General features: G+C 40.2%; 1 protein-coding gene across 1 annotated transcript; it reads left to right on the top strand.

The window, feature by feature from the left end:
• The first annotated feature begins 263 nt into the window (after positions 1 to 263).
• Positions 264 to 21,666, top strand: LOC106874309 (E3 ubiquitin-protein ligase RNF166). Its single transcript, XM_014921996.3, has 5 exons — positions 264 to 484; positions 12,079 to 12,235; positions 16,233 to 16,451; positions 20,152 to 20,259; positions 21,353 to 21,666. The coding sequence occupies exons 1-5, from the start codon at positions 405 to 407 to the stop codon at positions 21,416 to 21,418; spliced, it is 630 nt and encodes a 209-aa protein (XP_014777482.1). The 5' UTR covers positions 264 to 404; the 3' UTR covers positions 21,419 to 21,666.
• Positions 21,667 to 22,200: the final 534 nt, after the last annotated feature.

Here is a 22,200-nt window from a genome sequence, read left to right on the forward strand (position 1 = left end):
ATATATACATTTTTAACAGTTTTTTTTTGCCTTTTAACTGCAAATTTGTGTGTGTGTGTGTGTGTGCGCGAGTGCGTGCGTGCGTGTGTGTTCGTGTGCAGAAAACTTGGAAGTAAACGTCATCTTCTGTGGAAATAAATATTTAATTCTACACCACGTATTGAGTTCTTACTTGAAGGCATATTTTTTTTCTTTGTTTGACATTAAACTAAAAATAACAAAATTTCCCTATATGAACACACACACACACACATACGCGCGCACACACACACACATGCTCATAAAGCTCAGTCGTAATAAAAGTGTAGTCAATTAGGCAAGCTATCTGGCAAGTGAGCAATTGAGCAGCAAGCAAGCAGCAATTCTGGGAAATCTTTGCTGTTGTACATTTCTCTCTGTCCTCCATGGATGACTTTGACGATCTCTGTTGTTCCGTCTGTTTGGATATTTTCGAGAAACCATTACGTGTGCCCTGTAAACATGTGTGCGTATTCCTTCTTTAAATATATACACATACAAACACACACACACATTCGTATATCTATATCTATCTATATATAAATATCTATATACACACACACACTCTCTTTCTCTCTGTGCGTGTATGTGTATACACGTGTACGGAAACATTTAATCACGCACTGTCCATTATTGATGTAAAATAACATATATACAATCTGATATAGTATATACATGTAACGTAAAATATATACACTCCTTATTAACTCTACGCTGTTTATACACCCAGGCATTGTACATTTGTCACGTTTATACACACAGCTGTTATAGACTGCATAGTTTATACATACAGCTGGCTTACTTAATGCGAGACTACGGTCTATACACTTATATACACACGTAATAAATATATTAAGTATGTATGTATACGGACAACACAAAGCTGATATTTGCAAAATGGCTATATAGACTGAATATATATCTCCATCTGTCTACACATTAGACACTACGCGAACCAGACATATAGCCTCACTAGTGTCTGTGTGTCATTAATATATATATATATACTATGTGTGTATACATACATACATATTTATATATACATATATATATATATTTATTTGTCTGTATATATTCACGTATTTCTATATATTTCTGTATAATACATATTATGTGGTTAATCCTCTAAAGCGGAGCCAATATATACATCTATTCTATACACAACGAATCTCTAATAGAAGATATGAGTATATATATATATATATATATATATATATATATATCTTTACTTTATATATCTTTACTTTATCTTTACTTTATCTATATATATCTTTACTTTATCTATTAACATTGAGTATGTGTATGAGTATATATATACTTATGTATATATATATCTATAATTATACACATATATATAATCATACACGTCTGCGTATATGAAGATGGGGGTGGAGTAATTGCATTCACCCCAAACATTAAGTTCAGTTTTTATTTACATTGTTATAAAAATCTAGATTTTCCTATCAAAGTCTTCTTTCGCATTTCTACGACTCAGTTATTGACATTTTGATTACTAATATATATATATATATATATATATATATATATATATGTATATATATGTATATATATCCGTACATTTATCTGTGTGTGTATATATATATATATACATATACACACACATAATACACACAAATGTATGCATCTCTCTCTCTCTCTGTATATATATATATATATATATATATATATATATATATGTATATATATACATACATATGTATATGTAGGTGGCATTCCTACCGATGTGTACTGACCCAACTTTGTTTCCTCATAACGTCCAGGAAAATGGATATTTTTAAATGAAAATTTCTACAAATATTCTTCCGATGTTGTAGATTCTGATTATATCCGAATATGTGATGAAAACAAAATTCTCCTGAGGGTGGGGTGAGGAGTTTTGGATTATTCACACGCGACGTCCTTCTTTACTCATAACTTTCAGGAAAACGGGTAATTTTTAACGAAATTTTCTACAAATACCTCCCATAGTGTGTAAATTACAATTATATCGGAATTTAATACGAAAAGCAAATATCAGCGAACTCGAACACACACACAGTAACACATGTCACAAAAGGAAACTTGAAATTTCGAAAAGGATTGTGATGTGTGTCTGTATGTGTGTGTGCTTATATATATATATATATATATATACTTTTATTCTTTTACTGGTTTAAGCTAGAGGCTGGGGCCATGCTGGAGCACCGTCTCTCAGTGTTTTATGGGTCTCCTTTCAGTACTGTTCTTGGTGAAGAAGCGAGTTAGACGAAGCTGCTCTTCTTTGTGCCTCCTGCCGTGATGTGGGCTCATCTGGGATTTCAGATAGAAATTTGTCCAGGTGCTTTTTGAACACTTCCACATCTACACCTTGCAGGTCTGTTAGCTTCCTTGGCAGGATGTTAAACAGTTGTGCTTCGCTGAAACCGAAGCTGTTGCAATACTGGGTCCTTATCTGAGATGAAGAACACGGTGTCTTTGGTATTATTCAGTGCTGTCCTGTTCAGTGGTTGGTATAGCAGCTTTTAATTCCAGAGTTGGGAACTAGACCTTCCAGGATCTTCCATGTGTATATCACTGCATACCTTTCTCACTGTCTCTCCAGGGAATAAAGTTTCAGTTCTTGTGCCCCTCCCAGTAACTCATCTGTTTCACTGAGTCAATCTTCTTTGTGTTGTGGTGCTGGATTGCCTCAAGTTCCTCCACCAATTTGATGCTCTGCAGTGACCACAGTTGGGAGCAGTCATCCAGATGACTGAGGACAAATATCCTCCATAGGATTAGCAAGGTATCCTTATTTCTGGTCCTGAATGATCTAGGGACCCATTCAGCAACTCACCTTCACAGTGTTGCCATCCTGGCAATATGCACATGAAATATTGCATCACTACTCATGTAGATTCCCTAGTCGCGCACCGATTCCATCTCTGGGATTGCATTGCCCCATGGTCCTATGCATTCCGATTGTGGCCTGTTTGTGGGCCGATAGTGAAGTGCTTGAAACTTATCAGCATTCAACGGCATGTTATTTTCATCAGACCACTTGTATATTACACGCAGGTCACTTTGTAGTTTTACTATGTCACCAGGGTCCTTGACTGCCTGAGATAATTTTGTATCCTCAGTGTAGCTGTTGAGAATGGCTGACTGTATGAGTGACAGCATGTCTGAGAGAGCCACAACAAACAATAGTGGTCCTAGTACAGTTCCCGGAGGAACTCTGCTGTGGATTGATGTCACCCCAGAGAGAGAGCACCATTGGTTGGAACTGCCTGACTTCTGCCCTTTAAAATGTCATGCATCCACTCTCCCAGTTTTCCAGTGATACCAAGGTCGTGTAGTTTGTGACATATCAACCCCTGGTCAACTTTGTCAAAGGCCTTGGCAAAGTCGAGATATATCACATCCACATTTGAGTGGTTGAGTGGCTGTTTTAGTTCTCAATCATAATGTATATACTGAACACAAATATATATTTCTTTCTGTCTCTCTACATTTGTGTGTGTATGTGTGTATATATATATACATTCACATATATATACATCCATATATATATATATATATATATATATATATATACACATACACACACACATACACACTCATATATATATATTCTTATATGTTTCATCCCTAAGGCTGTGGCCATGCTGGGGCACCGCCAGTGTAATTACCTTTTAAATGGTTAATCTTATGTGATTGACTTTTGGTGAAGGCGGGAGGTCTACACTGCTGCCCTCTTTTGAGTTTCCTGCCTTCGTATTGGTTCATCTGGGATCTTGAATAGCAAGCAGTCAAGTTGTTTCTTGAAAATATCTTCCCCCCACTCTATGGAGATCCCTCGGATGTTTTGGCAAGCAGTTAAATAGTTGTGGGCCCTCGAATCCCAAGCTATTGCAATACATGGTCCTCGCCTTAGATGGGACAGCTGGGACTTTTGGAACGGTGCAGTGACGTCCATTTCGAGGTCCGTTATAACTCTCAGTCCCAAAGTCTGGTGCCAGTCCCTCCAGAATCTTCCAAACATATATCTCTGCATACCTCTCCCGTCTTCTCTCCAGGGCCTAGAGTCGTAGCTCTTTCAGGCTCTCCCAGTAGCTCAGCTGTTCCACTGATGCAATCTTCCTTGTGTAGCATCACTGAACAACCTCAAGTTCTGCCATTAATCCGACACTGTACGGCGACCATCTATAGATTACTTTGCTTTTATTCTTTTACTTTTTCAGTCATTTGACTGCGGCCAAGCTGGAGCACTACATTAAAAGGTTTTAGTCGAGCAAATCGACCCCAGGACTTATTCTTTGTAAGCCTAGTACTTATTCTATTGGTCTTTTTTGCTGAACCACTAAGTCACGGGGATGTAAACACACCAACATTGGTTGTCAAGTGACAGCAGGGGACAAACACAAACACACACACACATATATATACATATACGTATATATATATATATATACGACGGGCTTCTTTCAGTTTCCGTCTACCAAATCCACTCACAAGGCTTTGGTTGGCCCGAGGCAATAGTAGAAGACACTTGCCCAAGGTACCATGCAGTGGGACTGAACCTGGAACCATGTGGTTGGGAAGCATAATGCTTACTACACAACCATGCCTGCACCTATATCTATATATATATATATATATCTATATATCTATATATCTATATATATATATATATATATATATATATAATGTGTATGCATACAATTGTATATATCTATATCATCGTCATACAGCCGGCCCCTTCCACCAGTTGTGTTGATGATACAAAAGTATCATAGGCTATGAAGAACCCTGAAAATACCTCAAAACTACTGAAAGTCTTGAACACAATATCCACGTGGGCTGAAGAAAACAATAGGAAGCTCATTGCTGGGAAATTTAACAATTCTGCCAACAACCCACAAGTAAAAAGCAATCAGAATACACAGAAGCAGTGGATAGAGCTACCTTGGGGTCAAAATTAATGCGTGATCTGGGAATTCACATGTGTATAATCTCTCTTTGTTAATGAGAAAGTGAAATAGAGTTTGCTTCCATAAGATTGTGCTGAACAAATTTTAAATATTTCAAATTCTCTCTAAAAATCAACACAAAATCACCATTTAAACCTTCACCCCCTCCACCCCCCGCCCAAATAGAGATTTAATGTAAGTTAGTAAAATTAAAGATGTCTTATTTTTCTCAATAGATGCATCATTATCGTCACCATCATCGTTTAGTGTTCAATTTTGCCTTGTGATTTGGGTCAGCTGGTTTGGCAGGAGCTGACAAGGCAGGAGAGCTGCACCAGGCCCCAATTGTCTGCTTTCGCAGGGTTTCTACAGCTTGGATGCCCTTCCTAATGCCACTCACCTTTCAGAGTGTACAAAGTGGTTTTTATGTGACACCAGCGTGGGTGCTCTTTATGTGGTACTAGCATGGGTGCTCTTTATGTGGTACTAGCATGGGTGCTCTTTATGTGGTACTAGCACAGGTGCTCTTTATGTGGTACTAGCACAGGTGCTCTTTATGTGGTACTAGCACAGGTGCTCTTTATGTGGTACTAGCACAGGTGCTCTTTATGTGGTACTAGCACAGGTGCTCTTTATGTGGTACTAGCACAGGTGCTCTTTATGTGGTACTAGCACAGGTGCTCTTTATGTGGTACTAGCATGGGTGCTCTTTATGTGGTACTAGCATGGGTGCTCTTTATGTGGTACTAGCATGGGTGCTCTTTATGTGGTACTAGCACGGGTGCTCTTTATGTGGTACTAGCACAGGTGCTCTTTATGTGGTACTAGCATGGGTGCTCTTTATGTGGTACTAGCATGGGTGCTCTTTATGTGGTACTAGCATGGGTGCTCTTTATGTGGTACTAGCATGGGTGCTCTTTATGTGGTACTAGCACAGGTGCTCTTTATGTGGTACTAGCACAGGTGCTCTTTATGTGGTACTAGCACGGGTGCTCTTTATGTGGTACTAGCACGGGTGCTCTTTATGTGGTACTAGCATGGGTGCTCTTTATGTGGTACTAGCACAGGTGCTCTTTATGTGGTACTAGCACAGGTGCTCTTTGTGGTACTAGCATGGGTGCTCTCTATGTGGTACTAGCACGGGTGCTCTCTATGTGGTACTAGCACAGGTGCTCTTTATGTGATACTAGCACAGGTGCTCTTTATGTGGTACTAGCACAGGTGCTCTTTATGTGGTACTAGCACAGGTGCTCTTTATGTGGTACTAGCGTGGGTGCTCTTTATGTGGTACTAGCATGGGTGCTCTTTATGTGGTACTAGCATGGGTGCTCTTTATGTGGTACTAGCACGGGTGCTCTTTATGTGGTACTAGCACGGGTGCTCTTTATGTGGTACTAGCACAGGTGCTCTTTATGTGGTACTAGTACGGATGCTCTTTATGTGGTACTAGCAGGGGTGCTCTTTTCATGGTATTTTCAGCTACCTTTCTCTCGTGTTTTCCCAATCATAGCTCACCTGACATTTAGATAGAAATGCACACTCATCCTATCTGTGTGTGTGTGTGTGTGTAAATGACTTAGGTATATCTTTTAATCTGCCAAGTAACAATGAAATGGGTAGTAGTATCCTGTCAGCTGAGAAAAAAATGAGAGAGATAAATGGTGTGGTGGTTTGTTGGGGATGGGGAAGTTCACTTTCTGCTACTAAAAAATGAATTTATCTCCACTAGAGATAAAGGATTTGAAATCTACACTCATGGAACTGGGAATCCAACACTGTTCAAGTCTTGATGCTGAGAAACTCCAATCTCAACACTCCTCTCTTCTACTAAGCTAAAACAACAAACCTCTCTCCTCAAAAATGCTCAAACTCATCATAGACCACTGGGTATGATCTCAATGAGACATGGACACGAGAGGGTGCTATGGAGGAGAGAAAATAACCTTTCAAGTTTAATCCTATTACCATAATCCCATCCAAGGGCTCCATAGTCGTCTCTTTACCATGTTGGTTCCCACACATCCTGCCGGTGGGTTGTGGTGGCATATTAGTGAGTCCCTCCCGACCCACCAGCCTATGGGCTTTCTGAGAGGTATGGTATTCTGTAAAAATATTACGCCACTCATGTCAAACTTAATTAAGCTATCCTATTGGAACCTTGGGGGACAAAACGCAAAATGAGGCTAAGGAGCCAATATGTTAATCTTGTCCCAACTTTATCTGAATGACATAATTTAAACTCAAATTCTTACTTCAGCTGTAATATCCTTAAGGTTCCACTTCCTCTTGTCCTGTACTTTTCTAAGTTCAATTAATTAAGATTGTTATTGTCCCTGCTACTGCATTTTCCCTGCTAATATTGTTTGTAGTATGCCTAATATCTAGTATATAGTAAATACTATATGTTGTGTATATATATATATATATCTATAAGATGTACCCGGTGCAAGCTATGGACACATAAGAGGTGCAGCAACATCAAAGGCAGGTTAACTAGCAAGTTAGTTTTTGTTTGTGGCAGATGTTCAGGTGCAATAAAGACTGCAAACAAACAGGAAACAACTTCTATCTCATTCCAGGGTGAAAAACTAGAGGTAGTCGATAGCTTCCGCTATCTGGGCGACCAAGTTAGTAGTGGGGGTGGGTGCGCTGAAAGTGTAGCTGCTAGAATAAGAATAGCCTGGGCAAAGTTTAGAGAGCTCTTACCCCTGCTGGCGACAAAGGGACTCTCACTCAGAGTAAAAGGCAGACTGTATGACGCATGCGTACGAACAACCATGCTACATGGCAGTGAAACATGGGCTGTAACTGCTGAGGACATACGTAAGCTCGCAAGGAATGAAGCCAGTATGCTCTGTTGGATGTGTAATGTCAATATGAATACCCGTCAGAGTGTAAGTATCTTGAGAGAAAAGCTGAACATTAGAAGCATCAGTTGTGGCGTGCAAGAGAGACGATTGCGCTGGTATGGACATGTGGTGAGAATGGAGGAGGATAGCTGCGTGAAAAAGTGCCACACCCTAACAGTTGAGGGAACCCGTGGAAGAGGTAGGCCCAGGAAGACCTGGGCTGAGGTGGTGAGGCAAGACCTTCGTACATTGGGCCTCACCGAGGCGATGACTACGGACCGAGACCTTTGGAAATGGGCTGTGCGTGAGAAGACCCGGCAAGCCAAGTAAGATCGTTGCCAGTGCCCCTGGACTGGTTCTTGTGCGGGTGGCACATGAGATGCACCATTTTGAGCGTGGCCGTTGCCAGTACCGCCTGACTGGCTCCTGTAGGATTTTCGAGCGAGATCGTTGCCAGTGCCCCTGGACTGGCTTGTGCGGGTGGCACATAAAAGACACCATTTCGAGCGTGGCCGTTTTCGTGCGGGTGACACGTAAAAGCACCCACTACACTCTCTGAGTGGTTGGCGTTAGGAAGGGCATCCAGCTGTAGAAACTCTGCCAAATCGGACTGGAGCCTGGTGTTGCCATCCGGTTTCACCAGTCCTCAGTCAAATCGTCCAACCCATGCTAGCATGGAAAGCGGACGTTAAACGATGATGATGATGATGATGATATATATATATAATATCATCATCATCATCATTGTTTAATGTCCGCTTTCCATGCTGGCATGGGTTGGATGGTTTGACTGAGAACTGGCAAGCCAGGAGGCTGCACCAGGCTCCAATCTGATCTGGTAAAGTTTCTACAGCTGGATGCCCTTCCTAACATCAACCAGTCTGAGAATTTTGTGGGTGCTTTTTATGTGCCACGGGCACAGGGGGGCCAGTCAGGCGGTACAGGCATTGACCATGCTCGGATGGTGCTTTTTATATTTCACCAGCACGGGACCAGTCAGACTGTACTGGAATCAGTCACAACAATGATTTCACTTGACCCAACAGGTCTTCTCAAGCACAGTATGTTGTCCAATAATTGAAGGGTACTCTTAACTGGGTCAGTTATGCTGCACTGGCATAGGTCATAGCTACGGTCTTACTTGGCTTGCTGGGTCTTCTCAAGCACAGCATATCTCCAAAGGTCTTGGTCGCTTGTCATTGCCTCTGTGAGGCCCAACGTTCGAAGGACATCTGTAAAAACATAAATCTTAGAGTATATATATATATATATATATATATATATATATATACACTTTCTCTCTCTCTCTCTCTCTCTCTCGTTTTGAATAGAAAGACATTGCTCTTTCATAGGGATGTATTTCATGCAAGCATACACTGGTTTAGCATCATCATCATCATCGTTTAACGTCCGCTATCCATGCTAGCATGGGTTGGACGATTTGACTGAGGACTGGTGGACCAGATGGCTACACCAGGCTCCAATCTGATTTGGCAGAGTTTCTACAGCTGGATGCCCTTCCTAATACCAACCACTCCTAGAGTGTAGTGGGGGCTTTTATGTGCCACCGGCATGAGGGCCAGACAGGTGGTTCTGGCAACGACCATGCTCAAAGGGCGTTTTTACGTGCTACCTGCATGGGAGCCAGTCCGGCGGCACTGGCAACGACCACACTCAAATGTTGTTTTTCATGTGCCACTGGCACTAATCCTGATACTTTATGATCAGACCTCATATATATATGTGTGTGTGTGTGCGTGTGTATGCTGTGCTTGAGAAGACCCATCAAGCCGAGTGAAATCGTAGTCGTGGCTGATGCTGGTGTCATGTAACTGGCACCTCCTGTGCCGGTGGCACGTAAAAAGCACCTTTCAAGTGTTGGGCCTCATGGAGGCAAAGTGGCTGATGCCGGTGGCATGTGAAAAGCTCCTTTCGCATATTGGGCCTCACAGAGGCAATGACTGTGAGCTTTGGCATTATGTCATGCTTGAGAAGAAGACCCATCAAGCCAAGTAAAATTGCAGTCAGGGCAGATACTGGTGTCACGCAAATGGCACCTGTGCCAGTGGTGCGTAAAAGCACCCATTACACTCTGAGATTAGTTGATGTTAGGAAGGGCATCCATCCATAGAAAACCATGCCAGATCAGACTGGAGTCTGGTGCAGCCTTTCAGCTTGCCAGCCCTGGTCAAACCATGCAACCCATGCCAGCATGGACAATGGAAGTTAAATGATGATGATGATGATGATAATTCAATTGGTGAAATGCACTCATGCCGGTGCCATGTAAAAGCTCCCAGCACATTCTGCAAAATGGTTGGCATAAGGAAGGACATCCAACCATAGAAAACCATTCCAAAACAGGCCAATTCTGGTCAAACTATCCGGCCCATGCCAGCACGGACAATAGATGTTAATTGACGATAATGATGATGATGATGATGATATATATATATCAGAGGTGACTCCAGGTCATTAGCGTCACTCGGGATTGTCACAGATTTCATCCCAAATGACTTATTTTTTTTATATCTCGCACTATGTCTTTCTCCATTTCTAAGTTAAAGGTAAAAATGAAGCAACCCTGCAAAACACAACTGATCTTTACACACAGATGCACCGAATAACCCCAATCAAAGAACGACAGCGGAGACCACAACAAACATCAGCGATCTGACCGTCGCTTGTACTCTTGACAAGAGATGCCAGTTACTCTTTTATACAACTACCAGGCTCATTCGTATTAGCCCGACTTGCTGGATAATTTTTCGTTTCTTTAAGAATACTCTTTTCTACTCAAGGCACAAGGCCCGTTCCTTTAAGAATATTGTAGAATGGACAGATCCAATTTGGAGAAATTTTTTCCACCATTTAATTTTGTGAAAATGTCCTCCGGAGAATGGAGTGGATGGTGGTATGTCTTCAAGCAGTCTTTCAATCCTGTAGAGAAATCGGCACACAGCTTAATATTGTTATTCTCTTTAATGTACAACATGAGCACCGCCCACTTAGAGTAATCCACCTTTTTGATGACTCCACTCTTTTCCAGTCTGTCCAAATCTTCATTTACGATTTCAATAGCCGCGAAGGGTACTTTTCTGTTAGATTTAAATATAGGCACAGCGTTTTAACTTACTTTAAAGCAGGCTTCAGTCTTTTTACATAGACCTAAATCCTCCGATAGTACTCGAGGAAACATCTTTTTCAAGTTTCTCTTCAGTTCTTCAGATGATTTATTTTTAACGGGACGACCATGCCAGATCAGACTGGAGTCTGGTGCAACTTTCCAGTATGCCAGCCCGGTCAAACCATCCAACCCATGCCAGCATGGACAACAGACATTAAATGATAATGATGATGATGGCAACCATTTATGTTTTTGCAGTAGAGACTTATGGGGAGGTGTCATAAGTCAAATAGCTCTAACCAATCTGTACCAAACATATGTGTACTGAGGCACAAGAAGCCAGAGCCATTTTGAACGAGATCTCACTGGTAGCCATTACCATGTCCAATACAAGAACAAGATCTTGCCTGCAACCATTTGCCATGCGCAAGACGACAACGAGGCTCTCATCGGCAACCAGTATTTAAGCAGGAGAATAAGACGTTCTCTCTCGTTCCTTCTTGCACTTACACTGAGAAATACTGCATAGTCAGCGACTCACAGTGGACTCTTGTCTTGCTCTGACTCCACATGCTTATCTCCAGAGTTAATGAATCTCATATGTACAGAGTTAGGACAAACCATTTGTTGCTATAAAGACAGTCACTGAGAGCAAACAATATGAACGAGAACTCTGTAAATAAATGGCTATTGAATTGTACTCCACTTGTGAACTTCTTCTTCATATTCCAGATCCTTGAAACTACAAAAAATAATTATAATGGGGAAAGGAGATACTCCACAGGTATCATAAACCTTCTGAATATTTTTACTTTGCATGTTTCTCCTTGAAATGTGATGTCTGTACACATTTCACCCATGAAATGGAGTTTATTGCCCGATTACTCACCTTTGTTTTCCTGATTTTTCTCCATATATCCGCATTAATGATTGAAATATCCCTAACCATATCCAGTGGTAGTTTAATATTTACACCATTTATTTTTGCATGTATGAATTTTCTTGTTTTTGTGTTGCATTCATGTTCTGCTGAGAAACATTCTTATTGCTATTGTCCACAATAGGTTTTTTTGCAAAAAATCTTGTGTATCCGTTGCTGTTTGCAGTTGAATCTCTTCTTGTTTGGTTCTAGGTTCTGCATGGATTGCATCTCGTTGTCGATGGCTCTAGCAGAACCAAAATGTCCTGTCTGTCGGACAGTGTTTAATCCTCGTTCTGTGCACACTGCAACAGACATTCAGGCCAGAATATCAAATACTGAAGGAACATGTCAATGGTGTGTGAAAAAGGTAAGCATTTTCAAGTTGATGACCATTTACCATCTCCCTCTCCTCTCTCTCCCTCTCTCTCCCTCTCCTCTCCCTCTCCTCTCTCCCTCTCCTCTCTCCCTCTCCTCTCTCTCCCTCCCTCTCCTCTCTCTCCCTCTCCTCTCCCTCCCTCTCCTCCCTCCTCTCTCCCTCTCCTCCCTCCTCTCTCCCTCTCCTCTCTCTCCCTCTCCTCTCCCCCTCTCCCTCTCCTCCCTCCTCTCTCCCTCTCCTCTCCTCTCCTCTCCCTCCCTCCCTCTCCTCTCTCTCTCCCTCTCCTCTCTCTCTCCCTCTCCTCTCTCTCCTTTAGAAGTCATTGGCTCAAGGGACCTCTTTAGTCATCACTCATCGAGGACATGTCTTGTGCCGATGCTATGATAAACTTTCTCTCATACGCTCTGTGAAGTCCAGAAGATTCTTTAGTCCTGTCTTTCTGAGTGCATGTTACTCTCTCTAGTGGTAGCAATGATATCTGACCCTAGACACCAATTTAAAAATGAAACCTAGGAGCAAAATGTGATTCTTCGACATGACAGTGAAGGTGGAGGTCCCTAACAAGAACTCATTAAAACTGTGACAGCTCATCCGACCCAGACTGGAAAGGGCGTCCAAAAATATTACATCATCATCATCATCATTGAAATGTTCACGTTTCCCTGCTTTCATTGGTCAGATTTTGTTATGGCTGAATGCTCTTCCTGTTGCCAACCCTTACCTATTTCCAAATAAAGTAATATCTCTTCATGGCCAGACATGATTTTTGTAGGAGACTAGAAACAAATGACATTGCTTGTGTGATGGTAGCACTCATTTACAACTCTTATATGTTGTCAAAATATGGGGAGACACACACACACACATTTTTTGTTAAGAAAACAAGCTTGCTTCAGTCTGTTTATCTGACAGTAGGTGTCACCTTATTCTACTTGACTAACTATTTCTAAACAATTAGTTTGTGTTACTTTAATCCTTGTGATACCAACCTGGCTGAAACCAGTTCTGGCTCTTTAGTACAAATGTCTTGTTTTCATATGTTTTGAATGAAAATCTTCCACCAAACCTTAGTCACAATTTATGTTCCTAACACAAGCTTAATGATAATGAACTTATTTTATTAAATTCTTTGTTATATTTAAAATTAATTGAAAGAAACACAGGACATCTCAACAGAAATATGGTGACAAAGGGTTAAACATAGGTTTTTTTATTTTCATAACTTTCATTCATTATATTTGGTGACCTTGCAAAACTGTTAGTATGCCAGGCAAAATGTCATGCACCTTGGCCCACATGCTAACGATTCTGCCTGGTTAACAACATTTCATCTACCTTTGCATTGTGAGTTCACGTTTTGCTGAGGTTGACCTTGTTTTTCATCCTTTTCGGGTCACTGAAATAAGTACTGCTAGGTGCAGGTGTGACTGTGTGGTAGGTAGCTTGCTTCCCAACTAGATGTTTCTGGGTTCAGTCCCACTGCATGGTACCTTGGACAAGTGTCTTCTATTATAGTCTCAGGTTGACCAAAGCCTTGTGAGTGGATTTGGTAGAAGGAAACTGGAAGGAGCCCATTGTATATGTATATATATATATATATATATATATATATATATATAAAGAAGCATTGGTTATAGAACAAACATTAAATTTGGGTCAATGACTTTACATACAACCCCACCCTTCAAACATTTAATCATATATAAAATATCACCACGGTTTTCAAACACATAAAAGATAATACGTATAGATAAAACCACAGAAGGTAAAAATATATAATCGAATAAAATACAAAAAGAGTTGCCTATCAAAAATGTTAAATATAAACGGCTAAGAAATTCGTAAACTACCAAAAAACCTAATAGACAAATATAAAATAAAGATAAAAATAAAATAAAATAAATGTCCACCGACTAAAAAAGTTTTATCAGACGATTAAAATATTAAATAAAAGATTTTTTTTTTATTAGAAAATTAAAAAAAAAATATTTGAAAAAAGTCTTACACTTCCTTCTTACAAGTACGTCCAAAAGTTTATAATAAACAGACTTCCACAGGTCAAATTCAACATTCACATATATCTATGGCGATTTCAGGAGGTTACCACCACAGTTTATTTACACTAAAATATGTATGCGCGCACACACACACATAGATACTTGATACTTTGATATGTTTCAGCCAGTATAAACACACACACACACACATATATACATGCACACACATACATAGACCTGTCTGTATGAGTTAGAACCATCTAAGGGATATTAAATATCCAATATACCACTTGATGTGTACCTACGTATTTATATCCAAGTGCTTACTATTGCAGAGCAATATCGCAATTGAATACTAGGTATGGGTGGGGGTAAATTAGAAATTTACCCAGGGATTTATAAGGCAAATAAGAAAATGGAGAGGATATCCAATCGACAAACATCAGCCTGTAAACATTCTATTATATCTATTTATTACTTGATTACAATCATATGTGTAAGTGATCCAAGTAAACGAATGAAATAAGCCAATAAATACATCAATGAACAGAAAGAAATGAGTAAGAATAGATGAGTGTACAAATACTAAACTCTTACAGCTGTTTCTACCATGAGGCTGCCAAATCTTCCGAGTTATCCTCATCACGTCAGTGATATACAGGGGTGAACAAACATTGGACAGGGATTGGACAATGGTTGAGCCCCAAGGCTTCATCAGAGAGACCAAATGTTAGGAAACTAATATGTGGGAAAGTAAGTTAAAATAATAAAGTAAAATAAAATAAAATAATATAATAGAAATAGTAAAGGAATGGTAAGAACTTCATTTTAAGGTGCTATTATAGTCCATGGTATTACATCTTGTGGTAAATAAAGTCACTTTCAGGAGAAATTTCCACAGGCTGTGGGTTACATCATGTTTCAATTATACTGGGGAAAACAGCGAGGGTAACATGTTGTGTAGTGAGTTTAACGATATGGTCCAGATCTCAGGGGTCAGAAGTTAGAGGCTAACCACAATTTAATAGATAGAGCATTATAAAAGGAGTTGGCAGAAATAACTTAAATTGAACCTGTTTGGGGAGATTCAATATGTAAGTATATCAATGAAAGAAAAAATAGGTAAAACCTTAATGTGATGTTATTATTTGTTACTTATTAACAAAAACCTAATCCCAATACCCCTATGGGTAGTAGGGTGAGGTCAAAGTCAATCCTACAACTTAATTGGTCAGCTAATATTTGAAAACAATGGCATTGTTCAGGTCTGTTAAAACCCATCAATAAATTATATTTCTATTTATTTATGTATTTATTGGCTTATTTCATTCGTTTACTTGGATCACTCACACATATGATTGTAATCAAATAAGAAATAGACATAATTGAATGTTTACTGGCTGATGTTTGTCAATTGTTTATCCTCTTCATTTTCTTATTTGCCTTATATATATATATATATATATATATACACATATATATACATACACACACACACATACATACATATATATATATATATATACACATACATAGTTATATGTATGCATGTATATATGTAGTATTTGTGTCTGTGCTTGTGTCCCCACCATCGCTTGACAATTGATATTGGTGTGTTTATGTCCCTGTAACTTAGCAGTTTGGCAAAAGAGACCGATAGAGTAAGCGCTAGGCTTACAAAGAATAAGTCCTAGGGTGGATTTGTTCAACTAAAGGCAGTGCTCCAGCATGGCCACAGCCAAATGACTGGAACAAAGTAAAAGAATAAAAGAACAAAAGAATAACCGCTGGGGTCAATGTAATTGACTTGCGCCCTCCCTCAAAATCATAGGCCTTGTGCCTAGAGTAGGAAGGATTATTTGGCAGTAATTAGTCTTAATTAGCATAGCAATGATTCTTTATCACCAATGGTTATGTGCCAATGCTATTCTGCCATTAATGGTTTTGTGCCAATTATTGTTTTCCTTTCCTTTCTTTCTCTTCTATTGCAGATGAGTCTCTCCAAGTTGAAGCAACACTCAATGCAATGCAGCAAGATGGACAAAAAAATGCCCCAGTTTAAACCTGTAGCTCCTACCTCACAACCCTGTCCTAGTAATGTCCCCAACAGATCAACGTTCCAATGTCCTTACTGTGGTGTCCGTAATCTCGACTGCCCATCTTTTGTCCAACACTGTCTCACGCATCATTCAACCAGCAATGCCAAAGTTGTAAGTCTTCAGCATTTTCTTTCCTTCTTTACTTTGTTGTCATAAAAAGAATGTACCAGTAATATACTGGTACAGCTCAGTGGTCAATGAGGGTCAGAGGTCATATAGCTGGGACTAATTAACCAACCAAATCAGAGAGAGGCTTAAACTGAGCTTATCAGTCCATCAGTGCTAATTGGTACTCCGTTGACGAGTGTTCCAGTTGATACAATCAACAGAAGAGCCTGCTTGTGGAATTAACGTGCAAGTGGCTGAGTACTCCACAGACGTGCATACCCTTAACGTAGTTCTCAGGGAGAATCAGTGTAACACAGAATGTGAAAAGGCTGGCCCCTTTGAAATACAGGTCCTACTTATTTTTGCCAGTAGAGTGGACTGGATCAATGTGAAATAAAGTGTCTTGCTCAAGGACACAATGTTTCATCAGAAATTGAACTCACACCTTTCTGATCATGAGCCGAATGCCCTAACCACTGAGCCATGTGCCTTCACACCCATCAGTGCAACAATTACTGACAGTACTGAGTGGTATGACCTCTTATCATTCATCATCATCATCGTCGTTGTTTAATGTCCGCTTTGCATGGGTTGGACAGTTTGACTGAGGACTGGCGAACCAGATGGCTACACCAGGTTCCAATCTGATCTGGCAGAGTTTCTACAGCTGGATGCCCTTCCTAACGCCAACCACTCCAAGAGTGTAGTGGGTGCTCATGACTGGCCCTCATGCCACCGGCATGAGGGCCAGTCAGGCAGTTCTGGCAATGACCACGCTCAAAGGTGTTTTTACGTGCTACCTGCACGGGAGCCAGTCCAGCGGCACTCGCAATGACCACGCTCGAATGTTGTTTTCCACGTGCCACTGGCACATGTGCTGGTTGCTGGCAACGACTATGCTCGAATGGGCCAATAAGCCATTTTTACAGATATATATATATATATATATATATATATATATATATATATAAACATAGGGTGATAAATTGAATGTTAATTCAATTTAAAACCAAGTGGCCTAGCATATAAAAAATCTGAAAATTTAGAAAAAAATTGTACTACACGTGTATAAGGGATGACCACTATGTGAGCATCCAATATACTAGAAAGAGGTCATCAACGACCCAACCACAAAGAAAAAAAATGTTTTCCAGAGAACATTTTTCTTTGTGGTTGGGTCGTTGATGACCTCTTTCTAGCATATTGGATGCTCACCTAGTGGTCATCTCTTATACATGTATATATATATATATATATATATATATATATATATATAAATGTATACATACATATATAAATCAAAGGGATGACACTGAAAGAAACCAAATGTTATGTAATGAATATCATTAGCTTACAGCTGTTTCTGGTCTAAGATGTGGTGGACCCTTAGTTGAGTACCAGCATAACATCCTATAGCTTCTTCAGAGCCTTCAATATGAAATGTACTTTATTTGGAAAAGTCACATTTTCAGAACGTAAAGGTCTTATGAATGAGAAAGTTTATGTTGATGGTTATGGGAAGTTCTTTGCTGGTCTTCGATTGAGTCCACAGCATCTTGTAGCAGAAACAACTGTAAGCTAATGATGTTCATAAAATACCATTTCCTTTTGCTGTGTCATCTCTTTTTTCTTATTGACCACTCTATACTCATCTGACATTGTGTCCTGAAACATATGGATATTGAGTTCTACACCAGGTTAGTAGTCTTGTTACACTACCCTAAATACATGCATATGCCAGTGCCCCTGGACTGGCTCCTGTGCTGGTGGCACGTAAAAGCACCCACTACACTCTCGGAGTGGTTGGCGTTTGGAAGGGCATCCAGCTGTAGAAACTCTGCCAAATCAGATTGGAGCCTGGTGTAGCCACCTGGTCCACCAGTCCTCAGTCAAATTGTCCAACCTATGCTAGCATGGAAAGCGGACGTTAAACGATGATGATGATGATGATGACATACATATATAAATATATTCTCCAGTCTGTATTCTTCTGTTTACTGTTTTACTCTTTATTCTTCTATCTACTATTTTATTCCTTCATAAACTGTGAATTCTCTGTCTGGAACTTTCCTACATACACACCTTGTCTCTGATGATGGAATACCCGGTGTATGGAGATGCTAACCTATCACTTGGGATATCCCAGAAACAGCTGTAAGACATTCAGTAAATATTCTAAATGATTTGAGATACTTGTTGTCCTGCTTTGGTTTTGTTTTCCTTTTTCCTTCTATCATAAACCTGCTAACTCGGAAACTTACTACAAATCCCCTTTCCAGCCTCAGCTGAGAACCCAGCGGTCGACCAATTATAGCATTTACACAGCGTACCTATTCGTTTAGATCACTGGTGATCTAAACCTCTCATATTCTTTATATATATATATATATATATATATATATATATATATATATATATATATATATATATATATATATATATATATATATATATATATATATATATATATATATATATATATATATATGCGCAGGCATGGCTGTGTGGTAAGAAGCTTGCTTCCCAACCACATGGATCTGGGTTCAGTCCCACTGTGTAGCACCTTGGGCAAGTGTCTTCTACTATAGCCTCAGGCCGACCAAAGCCTTGTGAGTGGATTTGGTAGGTGGCCCGTTGTGTGTGTGTGTGTGTGTGTGTGTGTTTGTATCTGTGTTTGTCCCCTATTATACCACTTTCAAACCGGTGTTGGTCTGTTTATATCCCTGTGACTTAGCAGATCAGTAAAAGAGTCTCATAGAATAAGTACCAGGGCTTAGACAATAACAAAGAGTGGTGTGAATTCCTTTGACTAAAAAAACTCTTCAAGGCAGTGCCCCAGCATGGCCGCAGTCTAATGACAAAAACAAGTAAAAGATAATGTCCTGGAAGTGGCATCTCCAATGTAACCCTCAACCTGAGTTTTAGGCTGTCTTCCTAAGTAATTCTTGGATTTGTCTTGTCCGTCTCTTCGCAACATATTCTCTTGTTTCCTCGCAAGATTAGCAAAACAAATCAGATGCACAATGCAAAAATGTACATGTTGATGCAGGTCTGAATAAGTGGCATCCTGGTATTTTAGTGGCTGTGTGGAAAGAAGCTTGCTTCCCAACCACATAGTTCCAGGTTCAGTCCCACTGTGTGGAACCTTGCAAATTTGTATTCTACATAGGTGCAGGAGTGGCTGTGTGGTAAGAAGCTTGCATGGTACCTTGGGTGAGTGTCTTCTTCTATAGCCTTGGGCTGACCAAAGCCTTGTGAGCAGATTTGGTAGACAACTGAAAGAAGCCCATTGTATATGTGTGTGTATGTATTTGTCTGTGTTTACCCCACCACCATCGCTTAACAATCAATGTTTGTGTGTTTACGTCCCTATAACTTAGCTGTTCAGCAAAAGACACCAATAGAATAAATACTAGGCTTACAAAGAATAAGTCTTGGGGTCGATTTGTTCGACTAAAGGCGAAGCTCCAGCATGACCACAGTGAAATGACTGAAACAAGTAAAAGACTAAAAGAATTATTCAGATTGCATGTACTGATGTTGAAAATGGAATTGGTATAGAAGCATTTGGAATTGGTCGTCTTTGTGATAAACTGATAAACTCTCTCATTGTTTTCTTATTTGGATTATATAAATTTCAGTTTCAGGTGTCTTATGTGTGTATATGTATTACAGGTGTATTATTTCTTTGCATATTTTACAGGTGTGCCCTATATGTACCTCTATGCCATGGGGTGATCCCCATAGACTCAGTGCTAACTTCATTCGTCACTTGAGCTTGAGGCATCGCTTTGAATACGATACATTTGTTGTAAGTATTGTGAACATGGTTTTATTGTATGTTATGTTTGACACATTATTTTTTGGTCAGGTTAGTGGTACTTAGTCTTGTCTGACCCATTGCTGGTTTGGTAAAACCCAGAGATGAGAGACACAAGTATTGACTGTGTGGTAAGAAGATTACGATACATTTCTTGTGAACATGGGTTTATTGTTGCCAGCCCCCTCTGGCTCCTGTGCCAGTGGCATGTAAAAGCACCATCCAAATGTGGTCGATGCCAGCTCCCTCTGGCTCCTGTACCAGTGGCATGTAAAAGCACCATCCAAACGTGGTTGAGGCCAGCTCCCTGTGCCAGTGGCATGTAAAAAGGCACCCACTACACTCTCGGAGTGGTTGGCATTAGGAAGGGCATCCAGCTGTAGAAACTCTGCCACATCGGACTGGAGCCTGGTGCAGCCTCCTGACATCCCGGACCCCAGTCGAACCGTCCAACCCATACCAGTATAGAAAACGGACGTTAAATGATGAAAATGATGAAAATGATGATGATGTCCGACACATCATGGTTGGTCAGGTGAGTGGTACCTAGTCTTGCATGACTCATTGCTGGTTTGGAAAACCCAGGTATGAGAGGCACAGGTATTGACTGTATGGTCAGAAGCTTACTTCCCAACCACATGGTTCTGGGTTCAGTCCCACTGTGTGGCAGCTTGGACAAGTGTCTTCTACTGTAGCCCCAGATCAACCAAAACCTTGTGAGTGGATTTAGTAAAGAGAAACTGAAAGAAGCCCATCATATATGTTTGTGTGTGTGTGTGTGTGTTTATCCTCTCCGCCAACACTGCTTGACAAATGGTGTTGGTGTGTTTACATCCATATAACTTAGCGGTCCAGGAAAAGAGACCGACGGAATAAGTACCAGGTTTAGAAAAGATAAGAAGCTCTAGGATTAATTCGGTTGACCAGCAATTTTTCGAGACGGTGATTTAACATGGCCAGAGTCTACAGACTGAAATGAATGGGAAAAAAAATAAATAAAAGTAAAAGAAAACACTAAAACGATGACAATGACGATAATGACGACGATGATGATGATGATTATTAAACTTTTTTTTTTTTCCAGGATTTCTCTAAACATGAGCAAGAGATGATTGAAGAAGCTATAAAAGCGTCTCTCCAAGAACAGTGATTACTGACAACCCAACCATTGTGATGGCACTGGTGGTGATGGTTCCGGTCGTCGTAGCGGCTTCCTATTTTTTTTTTCATCTTATTTAATGCAGCCCTACACTCCCTGTTCCTCCCCCCCTCTTTCTCTCTCTCTCTCACTCACTCTCTCTCCCACCCCATCTCTCTCTCTCTGTCTCCTCTTCCTGCTACTTGCTGCTGCTACTTCCTGCAACATTTACTTGGATTCCTCGTAAAACTGTGATTTGATGATTAAAAGAAAAAAAAGAAAGAGAAAAAAAAAAGACTCCAATGCGACTGTTGGAGCCTTTCTGGTTGTGGTTGGTAGACAGCATGAAAGAGCTTGGCTGATTCTTGGGTTTGTGAGAAACAGCGCCATGTCAGCCTGTAGGATTCATTGACCAATATTGAAGAGAGAAAGCGTGTCCCTTGTCGAAAATGGTAGCTGGCTTAACATAACGGAATTGTGTCCATAGCCTGGAAGAATTACTCGGCTTGGCATGGCAATTTGTGTGCTACTAAGCAAATAGTGGGCTTGGCTTTTAATTTAGTTCTTCAGAAACCAACTGAAGATGGTAAACAGTTCTTCTACAGCATGTTCCTCCCTCCTCCACCTCATCTTTGTATTGGATGTGTGTGTGTGATGGCACTGTCGCTATATGATTCAGATATATTTCCTTCTGTTTCTGTTTTAAAGCACACCACACACACACACACACACACACACACACAAGCACTCAGTCATACAGGCACATCTACATACATGCACATACAGATACATAT

This window comes from Octopus bimaculoides, chromosome 1 (assembly GCF_046866305.1).
Source record: "Octopus bimaculoides isolate indiv1 chromosome 1, ASM4686630v1, whole genome shotgun sequence".
Classification (NCBI taxonomy): Eukaryota; Metazoa; Mollusca; class Cephalopoda; order Octopoda; family Octopodidae; genus Octopus; species Octopus bimaculoides.

Excerpts from the sequence above, each read along its gene's own strand:
- LOC106874309 (XM_014921996.3), top strand. The coding sequence starts at position 405 with ATGGATGACTTTGACGATCTCTGTTGTTCCGTCTGTTTGGATATTTTC. Across the intron at positions 12,236-16,232 it reads GTCAATGGTGTGTGAAAAAG|ATGAGTCTCTCCAAGTTGAA; the intron begins GTAAGCATTTTC and ends CTTCTATTGCAG. Across the intron at positions 20,260-21,352 it reads TTGAATACGATACATTTGTT|GATTTCTCTAAACATGAGCA; the intron begins GTAAGTATTGTG and ends TTTTTTTTCCAG.